Source organism: Mobula birostris, chromosome 7 (assembly GCF_030028105.1).
Source record: "Mobula birostris isolate sMobBir1 chromosome 7, sMobBir1.hap1, whole genome shotgun sequence".
In the NCBI taxonomy this organism is placed as follows: domain Eukaryota; kingdom Metazoa; phylum Chordata; class Chondrichthyes; order Myliobatiformes; family Myliobatidae; genus Mobula; species Mobula birostris.
In genome coordinates this window covers 36,241,515-36,253,704 of record NC_092376.1, presented here as the reverse complement: position 1 = coordinate 36,253,704, position 12,190 = coordinate 36,241,515, and the positions used below count along the sequence as shown (strand labels likewise).

Here is a 12,190-nt window from a genome sequence, read left to right as displayed (position 1 = left end):
CTTTTCAGACACCACCGTGAGAGAGTCCAGTTCCATCCCCACAACATCACTGGCCTTACGAATGAGTTTGTTGATCCTGTTGGTGTCTGCTACCCTCAGCCTGCTGCCCCAGCACACGACAGCAAAGATGATAGCACTGGCCACCACAGACTCGTAGACTAGGTGTTATTTCTATATTCTGTCATTTTTTCCATTCTTGATGTTGGGCAGTATTGCTGCCTGTTAATTGAGAGTGCACTTCTAATAGTTTTTAAAGATGTCTTTGTGTGAAAATGATCTCTTAGTGAGGTTAACAAGGAACACTATTTTCACAATGATCCACTGATCCATTTTAAAGTGGGTTCAAATGCGTTAGTGCTGTCTAAGGCATACTAAATCTGTGGGCAGATATTCTACTCTTACCTTGCCCATTTCAAATTGATGTGGAAGTTATTTCTTGTTTATTTATATACATGCATTATATACGTCCCAAACTAACAATGTCTTTGTTTTAGTGATTCTCAAGGTAGTTGCTACTTTGTTGAAGAATTCGACACCAAGCAATGAACTAATGGAAGTTAGGCGACTGTTTTTATCAGATATGATAAAACTTTTTAGTAATAGCCGGGAAAATAGAAGGTATGTTGGAAAAGCTGTCATGATTTCTGATTTTTGAATGCATTTTTTCAATGCATGATTTCACCTAGGTGCATATGTGATCATTTCCTTGTGGGCACTAAATAATGATGTGGACAATTTGTGTTAAATAGTTTGTTTTTGTATCATAACATTATGCATGTTAATACTGATACTGAATAGAAATAAAACTTTGGAGAACATACAAAATGGAATTTCTAAGAAAAATTGATACCTGTATTAAGATATTTTGGTTACAAGCTTTGAGTCTAGCCTGTGAAGTAAAATAGTTCTTCACAATCATGAACTGAATCTGGTCCAGCTCAGGTTCTTCCATCTCTGTGACAAATCAAATAACTCTGAAAGAAATTGTGAACTGATGAACCTTAAATGATTTTGTTGTATTAAAAAAAATCCTCTTCTAATTTTGTCCAGGATGTGAAGATGCCTATGCCTCATTCTCTGTCCTTCCATGCATTATTTCCTGATTTCTTAACCTTTCAAATTGTTTTCTCAGCACTTTTCCAGCTCTGATCTATAGGTCCTCTCTGCTCTATTTTCAGAACTGCATAAAATACTGCAATTAACATATTGCATAAATTACAATCTATTTTCTGTCTGTATGGAAAACAGTGGTTTTCTGGAACTCTCCATATGTTATGAAATTTTGTTTCTTGATTTATTTTTGAGTGTAGTTTGCCTTTGACCACTTCATTTTAGCAAAACCAGACTTCAGCCATACTACTTTATTGTCTTAGAAAAATGGTTGTAAATCACTTGGTCAGGGCACAGCACAAAAAAACAATAATTATATTTATATCTTCACAGTTAGTTTATAATGTTTCTGTTCATTATTCCAATCTTATAGATGGTTCAACAGTATAATTAAGTTAATATTTTGCAAGATTTTTTTCCAATGCTTTATTAAAATTGAAACATAACTGAGGCTGTTGTGTTAAATTTGTTTACTGACCAGACATGTTCAGTTTCAAAGGTAAAATTAGAATATTTGACAACCTATTTTCTTGTTTGAGATAAACAGTTAAGCATGTTGATGATGACAGTAATGTTATATTAATCTACTTGTTTTGATAACAGTTTATTCTGTATGTGCCAATGTTTTCTTTCAGATGCCTTTTGCAGTGTTCAGTCTGGCAAGACTGGATGTTCTCTCTTGGATATATAAATCCAAAATGCTCAGATGAACAGAAAATTTCAGAGATGGTGTACAATATCTTCCGTATCCTTCTGTACCATGCAATTAAATATGAGTGGGGAGGTTGGCGTGTTTGGGTCGATACACTTTCCATAGCACATTCCAAGGTAAGATTTGTTCACTGGTAACTTTTACTATAGTCACTTAAGTGATTTGTTTGTAAATTTAAAAAAAAGTTAAATTTTTCTATAAAGTGCAGTTCATTGTCACCATCATCATCAGCAGCTAAATACTAAAAGTTGTAGAATAGCAGTCGCGTCATCTTGCCTATTTCTTGACCATTGTTTTCATTAAAAGATGAATCACCTTCACTGTTTTAACATTCTTCTTTAAACTAATTTGGATCCATTAAGCTGAACATGCTGGTGGAGAGCAACCTGGAGCTCTTTGTCAAAGCTCTATATGGTCCTAGGGCTTTGGTCAATTAGTCAGAAGAAAATTCTCACAAGACTGCTTTTACAGAGGTCGTTACTTGCAATATAACTTTAACCAAATAGTCAGCTATTCCCTCAGCTATTTGTCTCTCAAAGTTTGGAACCTTTTGGACTGCTTCTGAATGTCAGTGAACAATGAATCAACAAATTAAAGATTCTTAGAATTGGTCTAAGTAAACACGATTTTACAAACGAAAATAATTAAAACAGAATAACCTATCCCATTCTTACTTTTCTTCTTTGCATCTGTAGAATTTAGACCTTGTGACCAGGTGATTGGATTTCAGTGGGAGAACATTTTGGGAACAGTGATCATAAGTTTTAAGATAGTTATGAATAAAGATAAGTCTATACCTCAGGGTTGAGGACGTTGCTAAACTGGGGGAAGGCAATTTATGATATTAGTAAGGATAAGCTGAGGAGTGTATATTGGGAGCAACTATTACACAACAGGTCCACATCTAGGATGCGGGATTCATTAAAAGTTTAACAGTTTGAATTCAGGACTGGCATATTCCAGTAAGGAGAAAGGACAGAGTTTGAGAACTTGGGATGACAAAAGATGTTGTAGATTTAGTCATAAAGGAAAAAGAGGTATACATAAGGTTGTAGAAGGTGAATAGACCTTAAGAAATATAAAGGGAGCATTAAAGAACTCAGGCAGCCAATTAGGAGGACCAAAAAGGGCCATGATATGTCCTTGGTGAGTAGGGTTAAGAAAATTCAAAGCTATTTTATACATAAATTGAAAACAAGAGAGCACAAGAGATAGGACCACTCAAGGGTAAAGGAGGGAATTATCTCCAGATCCAAAGGACATAGCTGAGGCACGAAACAAGTACTTTGTATCAATAGTTGGATTTATTGAAAAACAAAAGTGGGTAAATCCCCAGGGCCTGATGTGATCTGTACCAGATTAGTAAGGGGAGATTGCTGGGGACTTGACAAAGATCTCTGTATCCTCTCTAGCTTCAGGTGAGGTCCCAGAGGACTAGTGAATAGGCAATGTTATTCCTTTGATTAAGAGGGGCAACAGATATAATCTAGGAAATTTTAGCATGACTTTGTGAGGGTCAAGCTATGGTTTAAAGATGTGAAGAATTTTTGAGGAGTTAATAAAGTAGGGCAGGACTGTGGATATTGTCCAGGGTGAACTTTAGCATGGCATTTGACACAGTCCCTCATGGTAAGCTGATCAAGAAGATTACAATACATGAAATATATGGAGACTTATAGTTTGGATCCAAAATTGGCTTGGCTATAGAAAACATAGTGTAGTGGTAGAGGGGTGTTAATTTGGCTGGAGCTCTACAGTGGTCACACTGGGACCTGAAGTGCACAATAAATTGCAGGACTGTTAAGAGCATTGATGTACAGAAGGATCTTGAAATCCAAGATAATAATTAGCTCCCTGAAAGCAACAACTGAAGTAAATAGGGTGGTTGAGAAAGCAGATTGCATGCTTGCCTTCATTAATCAGGGCATTAATTATAACATTCAAGAAGTCATGCTGAAGCTGTACCATAATTTAGTTAGGATGCGTTTCGAGCATTGTATGCAGTTCTGGTCACTGCGTTACTAGAAGGATGTGGAGGCTTTGGAGATACTGCAGAAGAGGTTCACCAGGATGTTGCCTGAATTAAAGAGGCTCACCAGGCTGTTGCCTTCCAGGCCAGCCTGCCATGTGGGACCTTATCAAAAACCTTACTAAAGTCTATATACACAACATCTTAGTCATTTCTTCAAAAATCTCCAGAAGATTTATCAGACATGACCTCCCATGCACAAAACCATACTGATGTTTCCTGATTAAGCCTTGACCATCCAAGTGATGATAGATCTTATCTCTCAGAATTCTCTCCAATAATGTCCTTGCAACTGAAGTCAGGCCCACTGGTCTGTAGTTCCCTGGCTTGTTCTTGCTACCCATCTTGAACAATAAAACACCATTAGCCACCCTTCAGTCTTTGCCAGGGGCTAATGATGAAGTAAATATTTCTACAAAGGCCTGTGATTTCTTTCCTGCTGTCCTATTAGTTCTGGGGGTGCAGCTGATCAGACCCTGGAGATTTGCCCACCTTCCCACCGTTACTTATAAGGAGTTTGTACGTTCTCCCTGTGATTGCATGGGTTTCCTCTGGGTGCTCCGGTTTCCTCTCACATTCCAAAAACATTCTGGTTGGTAGGTTAATAGGTCATTGTAAGTTGTCCTGTGATTAGGCTAGGACTAAATTGGGGGATTGTTGCATGGCGCAGCTCAAAAGCTTAAATAAATAAAATCCTAATGCACTTCAAGACTTTGATTACCTCCTTCCTCATTAGATGATCCCTCAAGGGTAATTTCCTTAGCCGTTGCTATTATGTTCTCATCAAAAACGCAACATTTCCTCAACTCTTACCTGTTCTTCTGACATGCCTAAAGCATTGCTATCCTGGAACATTGAGCTGCCAGCCCTGCTGTTCCCTCAGCCACATTTCTGTTTTGGGCACAGTATCCCAGTTCCTAGAGGCAATCCATGCCCTCAGTTTCAATAAAGTCCAATCAGTCATTTGTCATCCTAGTTGCTTGATCTACAAAATTATTTATCAGATGTTTTTTGCAGATAATTTTCTAAAACCTTTCATATTGTGAATTTTATTGTTATTTTACTGAGTTACAAGCAAATTGAATCGTCTAAAGGGTCTTGGCCCTGAAATGGCAGCTTTTTATTCCTCTCCATAGATGCTGCCTGACCTGCTGAGTTCCTCCAGCATTTTGTGTGTGTTACTTTGATTTTCCACCATCTGCAGAATATTTCTGTTTTTGATTTGTTTCAACTATGCCTGAAAGTTTTGATCCTTGGGTATGTCTTGACTGCTATTGATTGTAATTGACTTAACTTTTTCCGAAGGTCACTTATGAAGCTCACAAAGAATATTTGGCCAAGATGTATGAAGAATATCAAAGACAAGAAGAAGAAAACATCAAAAAAGGGAAAAAAGGAAATGTCAGTACAATCTCTGGTCTTTCATCTCAAGCAGTTGGATCTAAAGGAGGCATAGAAATCAGAGAAATTGAAGATGTTTGCCAGACACAGAGCCCAGAGAGTGAAACAGACTATCCTGTCAGCACAGATTCTAAAAATCTCTTGGTTGAAGCAAGAGTATCTGGTAATGGAGCAGGTGGTCCAGACAGACCCACAACTGGAGTACATGTGGAGGTTCATGATCTCTTGGTGGATATCAAAGCTGAAAAGGTAGATGCCACTGAAGTAAAGCTTGATGATCTGGATCTGTCACCTGAGACATTGGTAGCTGCAGAGAGCTGTAATCTGGTAGAAGTAGAATCACTGCTGGACAATGTGTATACCTCTGCTGTTGAGAAACTTCAGAGCAATATTGGTAGCAGCTCCATGACACAACAAAGGGAACAAAGGGACAGTGGTCCTTTGATATCTTTAGTAGATGAAAAAGATGATGAGTCAATTAATTGTACCTCATTTACTTTTGATAAAGCAACAAGCCATCAAGAAAAGCTTTTGGCTGACCTGCCCTCTGCTGACAATCTTTCTCTTGCAAATGTATCAGAGAACCAAATACATACCAGCGCTAGTGATGATTTGGGGCTATTGGCTCATATGACTAGTAATTCAGACAATACTAGTCCAAAACCTATAACTGAGGATAAGAATTTTAAAATCTCAACAAATTTGGAAGAAATGTGTATTCTGACTGAATCAGAAGGAATTGTTCCAAAAGTATATGCTGAAATGATTGGTACACCAATTGATTCGGAACTGTCTTTGAAAAAGCCTGTGGGTAACCTAGATGCTTCTAGCACAATATCTGATAATGACAGATCAGATGATGGAAAAGAAACAGGAAAGGAAATAAAGAAGATCCAAACCACTGCTACAACCCAAGTAAGATTACAAATGATACTATGCTTTCCTATTTTATTAGTTGCAAATATGTTTTATAACAATTTTATTCTTCTAATTAAAACATCTTTTTTAATTTTATAGAACTGTTTTTGTGTCTATTCCTTATACTCACTGTGCTGTTCAATAGTGCTCATGTCTAAGTATTGCCATTGGGCTGCAGTGTTTAAAATCATAATAATTTTATTCTGGTGCCATTTTAATTTACAGTGTTTAACAGGCATTTAGACAATGTAATAATAATAAATCTTGATTCAGATTTTTGAGATACAAGGATAGGAAAGGTTTAGGTGATATGATATGAGCCAAACATTGGCAAATGGAACTATCTTAGATGGTCATCTTCGACAACATGGACCAGTTGAACCAAAGGATCTGTTTTCTTGCTGTATGACTCTGTGATATTCAAGATTAACTAGAACTTAGTTAGAGTTGCTGCTGACTAAAGTCCAATCTAGACTTTGCCTTCTGTATTGGCACTAGTGCAGACTTGTATTTCAGTTAAAAAATGACTTTGAACTGATACAATTTTTAAACTGTTATAGTTAGCACAACGCTTTATAGTACAGGTGACTCGGGTTCAATTCCCATCGCTGCCTGTAAGAAGTTTGTACATTCTCCCTGTGACTGTGTGAGTTTCCTACTTCATGCTGTATGTCAATAAACATACGTAACATAACCAATTGAATACTTTGAACATGAAAACAGAATTTATGATTGGTCACTAACAAGGCTTCAACTAAAGTAAAGAACGATCATCGTAAGAAAAAATACTTCAACGAATGCTGGTGCTTATAATATTAAAATGTATGTTTTTAACTTAAGCAGTGGGTATGAATATCTTTGGCATTGCTAGAATTTATTCCCCATCCATAATTGTCCTTGATCAGATGAGCTTCTATATCCAACTGCTACAGAATATGAAAGTGAATCTATAATATTGTTGGGTAAAGTATTCTAGGTTTCAACCATTATGAGCTGTGTTGTATATCTTGGGTGATCATGCTCTTTCCATGACCATGATTGTTCTTGACAATGTTTTCTACGGAAGTGGTTTGCCATTCCCGCCTTCTGGACAGTGTCTTTACCAAGATGGGTGATTGCAGCTATTATCAGTACTCTTCAGAGATTGTTTGCCTGGTGTCAATGGTTGCATAACCAAGATTTGTGATATGTACCAACTATTCATATGGCCATTCAACACCTGATCCCACGTTTCCATGTGACTCTGATCTGGGACGGGGGGAGGGGAAAACAGGCAGGATTAAGCTACACCTTGCTTGAGGGTGACCTGCAGGTTAGTGGAGGTAAAGAGAGCCTTTCACCACCTTTGGTTGAGACGTATCTCCACCTCGCCATCTCGGGGTTTAGACCAAATGAAGGAATGCCAATCTGTTTCCAAGTTAGGGCAATCTATGGCTTGGATGTGAACTTGCAATTCTCAGATTTTCTTAAGTCTACTCTGAAGATTGCCAGAATTTTGCCTGACTTGTGTCTGAATCTAATCTGTAGTGGTTGGGTGTATCAGGGATGGGCAGAAGTTGGAGTATAGAGGACTGGTGGACAAGTTTGTGGAGTGGTGCGGAAGGAATCAACTTCTCATGACTGTGGCCAAAACCAGGGAGATGGTGATTGATTTTAGGAGGAAGGGGACTGTGATGAGTCCTGTATACATTCTGGGAGAAGAGGCTGCGGTGCTGGAGGAGTACAAGTACTTGGGTGTTCACCTTGACAACACAATTAACTAGAAAACCAACACCATGGCAATTTACAAAAAGAGGATTAGCAAACTCAATTACCTAAAGAAGCTGAGATCCTTCAATGTATGCAGCAGGATGTTGGCGATCTTTTACCAGTCTGTTGTAATTAGTGCAGTCTTCTTTGCAGCTTTATGTTGGGGAGCAGCATCGGTTCTAGTGATGCAAAAAGACCAAATATACTCATCAAAATGGCTGAATTCATTCTTGGCTACAACCCGGACTGTTTTGAATTAATGGTAGAGAGGACGTCACTAAACAAACTGTTATCCATTATGGACTATCAGGTACATCCTCTCTGTGACCCACTGAATAAGCAGTGGAGCACCTTTTTGATCAGACTCATTCAGCTCTGCTGTCACAAGGATCGTTACAGAAAATCTTTTGTATCAAGTGTAATAAGCATATGCAACAGTTCATCTCTGTGTGACAGGAGAACACATAGTACAATAGGCTCTGCTTTATTATTTCATCCATTATTATTGCACACTGATACATTATTATTGGGTATATTATTATTATGTATTTTATTGTTAGTTAACTCTACATACTGTTAAGTGTGTTTTTTAATGTTGCTGCTGTAATGATAGAGTTTCCCACTCAGGGTCAAGAAAGTATTATTATTTTAATAGGTGTATAGCAGGTTGTCTGCCCAGTATCTTATTCTGTTTTAACATAGTGGCTTCAATACAGTTAAGTAACTTACTGGAACAGTAAAAAGGTCTATTTGGCAGACTGTATCAAAGAAACAAATTGCCTACCTCATACAGAAGTAGAAAAATTGATGAGTTTTTATGACAATCTAATATTATTATGTTTTTTGTTAAATTGCAGATTACTTAATGAGCTAAATTTAAATTCCTCCATGTGGTGATATTTTAACATGTCTCTGGATTATTGCTTGAGATCTTAAAATAGAAAACTTAACCAGGATGTACAAAACAGGTGAAACAGCATTGCTATATCTTTGGGTGCCAATTTTGATAAATCCCTAGGCACTGGTCTTTCTGTGCTATCAAGAGCCCCATCTAGTGGCAGAAGGGTGAAAGGTTATCCATGAGGGAGCAGGCATTGGAGCTGAATGGCTTTGATTTTTATTATGTTGATAGCATTATTTGCCTAGGTTTTCATTCAGATTCACTTTTTGAGTTTGGAGGCAGGCATTTCTATGTTAATTCTAATCCTTCTCAGATCTTATGGGAAATTTCAGATTTTTAAATCTTGCGTTCAGCCCTGAAGGCATCTTTACGACCAAGGCGCTGCATTTTTTTTCAAATATGTCCGGTTTTTCTAATTTCATATTATCTTTCACATTAATCAGAATAGTTTATTTCTGCCCCTACTTTGGTTATCTACTACCAAGATTAGACTCAGAGCATTCTTTTCACCAAATTCAGTCACTCTGTAGCCTATATGAATAAGTGTTCATCCAAAACTCACCTGCCCATGTCAAAATTGATCAAACAACTTGCTTGAACACAATTTTTGTGCTTACAAGATGGCATCGCTGAACCACAGCTATGGTCTGTCTGCTACACACAATACTTGTAAATCTTTTGAATTGCTCTCACTGCAATCTGCAGTATATAATTACTCCTCAAACATTGTACTTCTAAATCAACTTAATGATCTACAGATTTCATGAACTTCGGATGACCTTGGCAGACCAAGCAGGTATGGCACCATTAAGCGAATGAAGGTTCATCGCCATGACTAGAAGCAAGGCAGAAGGGGGGGGGGAGACTCCAAATGAGACTAAAACGCAGAGGGATGAGGCCCCCTCTATCCAGCATCTTGTTATGCAGTCGCTGGAGAACAAAACTGAGGACCTGAGGGCAAGATTGCTATATTGGAGGGAAATGAGTTGTGTTCTATGTTTGAGCAAGACATAGCTTTCTTGCAACATGCCAGATACAGCAATCTGACCCAAAGGCTTACACGAGGAGATCTGCAGATGCTGGAAATTCTAGCAACACATATAAAAAATGCTGGTGAACGCAGCAAGCCAGGCAGCATCTATATAGGAAGAAGCACAGTCAACGTTTTGGGCCGAGACCCTTCATCAGGACTAACTGAAAGAAAAGATATTAAGAGATTTGAAAGTGGGGTGGGGGGGGGAGATCCGAAATGATAGGAGAAGACAGGAGGGGGAGGGATGGAGCTAAGAGCTGGAAAGTTGATTGGCAAAAGGGATACGAGGCTGGAGAAGGAAGAGGATTATGGTACAGGAGGCCTAGGGAGAAAGAAAGGTGGAGGCGGGGAAGCCCAGAGGATGGACAAGGAGTTATAGTGAGAGGGACAGAGGGAGAAAAAATTCGGGAAAAAGGGGAAAGATAAATAAATAAATAAATAAATAAATAAATAAGGGATGGGGTGCGAAGGGGAAGTGGGGCATTAACAGAAGTTAGAGAAGTCAATGTTCATGCCATCAGGTTGGAGGCTACTCAGATGGAATATAAGGTGTTATTCCTTCAACATTGACTTCGCTAACTTCTGTTAATGCCCCACCTCCCCTTCGTACCCCATCCCCTATTTATTTATTTATTTCCTTTCCCCTTTGTTTTCTCTCTTTTTGCTCCCTCTGTCTGTTTCACTATAACTCCTTGCCCATCCTCTGGGCTTCCCCCTCCCCCTTTCTTTCTCCCTAGGCCTCCCGTCCCATGATCCTGTTCCTTCTCTAGCCTCGTATCCCTTTTGCCAATCAGCTCTTTTCCAGCTCTTAGCTCCATCCCTCCCCCTCCTGTCTTCTATCATTTCGGATCTCCCCCTCCCCCTCCCACTTTCAAATCTCTTACTATCAGTTAGTCCTGATGAAGGGTCTCGGCCGGAAATGTCGACTGTTCCTCTTCCTATAGATGCTGCCTGGCCTGCTGCGTTCACCAGCATTTTATATGTGTGTTGCTTGACCCAAAGGCTTCTCAATTTACAGAATGGACTGTACTGCTGAAAAGGCAAAGGTGGAGGTGTGTGTTTCGTGATAAACTCTTGGTGATGCCCCAATGTGGCAGATTTGTCAAACTTGCAAACCTACCATCCGTTCGAATTACCTAGAGAGTTTTCCTCCACAATCCTGACTGCAGTTTACATACCACCATACTCAAGCACTTGAGATACTGCATGATGCCGTCTGCAAGCAAGAAACAATCCATCCTGATGCACTTCAAATCATAGTCAGAGACTTCAACCAGGCTTGTTTGAAGAAAGCCCTACCCAATTACCATCAGCATATAACCAGAGGTCCCAACACACTAGACCACTATTATTCTAAGATGAGGAATGCCTTTCAGTAAAGCTGATTACTTGGCTGTATACAAGCAGAGGCTAAAGAGCAAGTTGCCAGAGATTAGGACATCAAAGAGGTGGTTGCGAGAGGCAGAGGATCAGCTGCAGGATTGCTTTGAGTCAGTGGACTTGGCTGCATTCAAGGACTCATCTGAGGATCTGAATGAATACACCATGGTTCTCATGGACTTTATTAAAACAGTTGTAGATGAGTGTGTCCCCACAAAATTATTCAGTCTTCGCCAACCAGAAGCCATGTATGAACCATGAGATCTGATTTCTGCTAAGGGCCCGATCAGAGGCATTCAGATCTGGTAACCAAAACGGTGACAAGAGGTCTAGATATGATTTCCAGAAAGCTGTCTGACGTGTGAAGTGGCAATTTTGGTCTAAACTTGAATCAAGAGTTGTGGCGGGGCCTGAGCATTATCACCTTTTATAAAGTTAAATCAAGTGACAAAGACAACAACAGGTTTTTACTCCTAGGTGTACTCAATGCCTTCTGTGCTTGTGTTAAGAGGTTGGTGATGAAACATATCAACTCCTGCCTCAGGAGCAGCTTGGACCTGCTCCAGTTGATCTGTTGTGACAATATCAAATAATAGATGCCATTTCATTGGCTCTTAGCCCAACCCTGCGATATCTGGGCAGCAAAGATGCCTACATCAGGATTCTCTTTATTGACTAAAGCTCAGCATTCAATACCATCATCCCCTCAGAATTTATCAATAAGCTTCAAAACCTTAGCCTCAATACCTACTTGTGCAATTGGATCCTCAATTTCCTCATTTGCAGTCCCCAGTCAGTTCAGATTGGTAACATCACCACCACGATCTCCATCAGCACAGGTGCACCCCAGGGCTGTGTGCATAGCCCCCTGCTCTGTTTGCTTCACACTTATGACTGTGTGGCTAAACACAGCTCAGTAGTAGTAGTAGTAGTAGTAGTAGTAGTAGTAGTAATACT

At 39.2% G+C, this 12,190-nt stretch overlaps 1 protein-coding gene across 9 annotated transcripts in view; it reads left to right on the top strand.

The window, feature by feature from the left end:
- The window catches only part of nbeaa (neurobeachin a), a 908,137-nt gene that overhangs the window by 344,321 nt on the left and 551,626 nt on the right, over positions 1-12,190 (top strand). For all 9 annotated transcript variants that reach the window (XM_072262897.1, XM_072262901.1, XM_072262905.1 and 6 more), the window contains 3 exons: positions 495-618; positions 1,746-1,938; positions 5,157-6,167. In XM_072262897.1, coding sequence (XP_072118998.1) covers positions 495-618; positions 1,746-1,938; positions 5,157-6,167 — 1,328 coding nt within the window. The remainder of the gene's footprint in view (positions 1-494; positions 619-1,745; positions 1,939-5,156; positions 6,168-12,190) is intronic.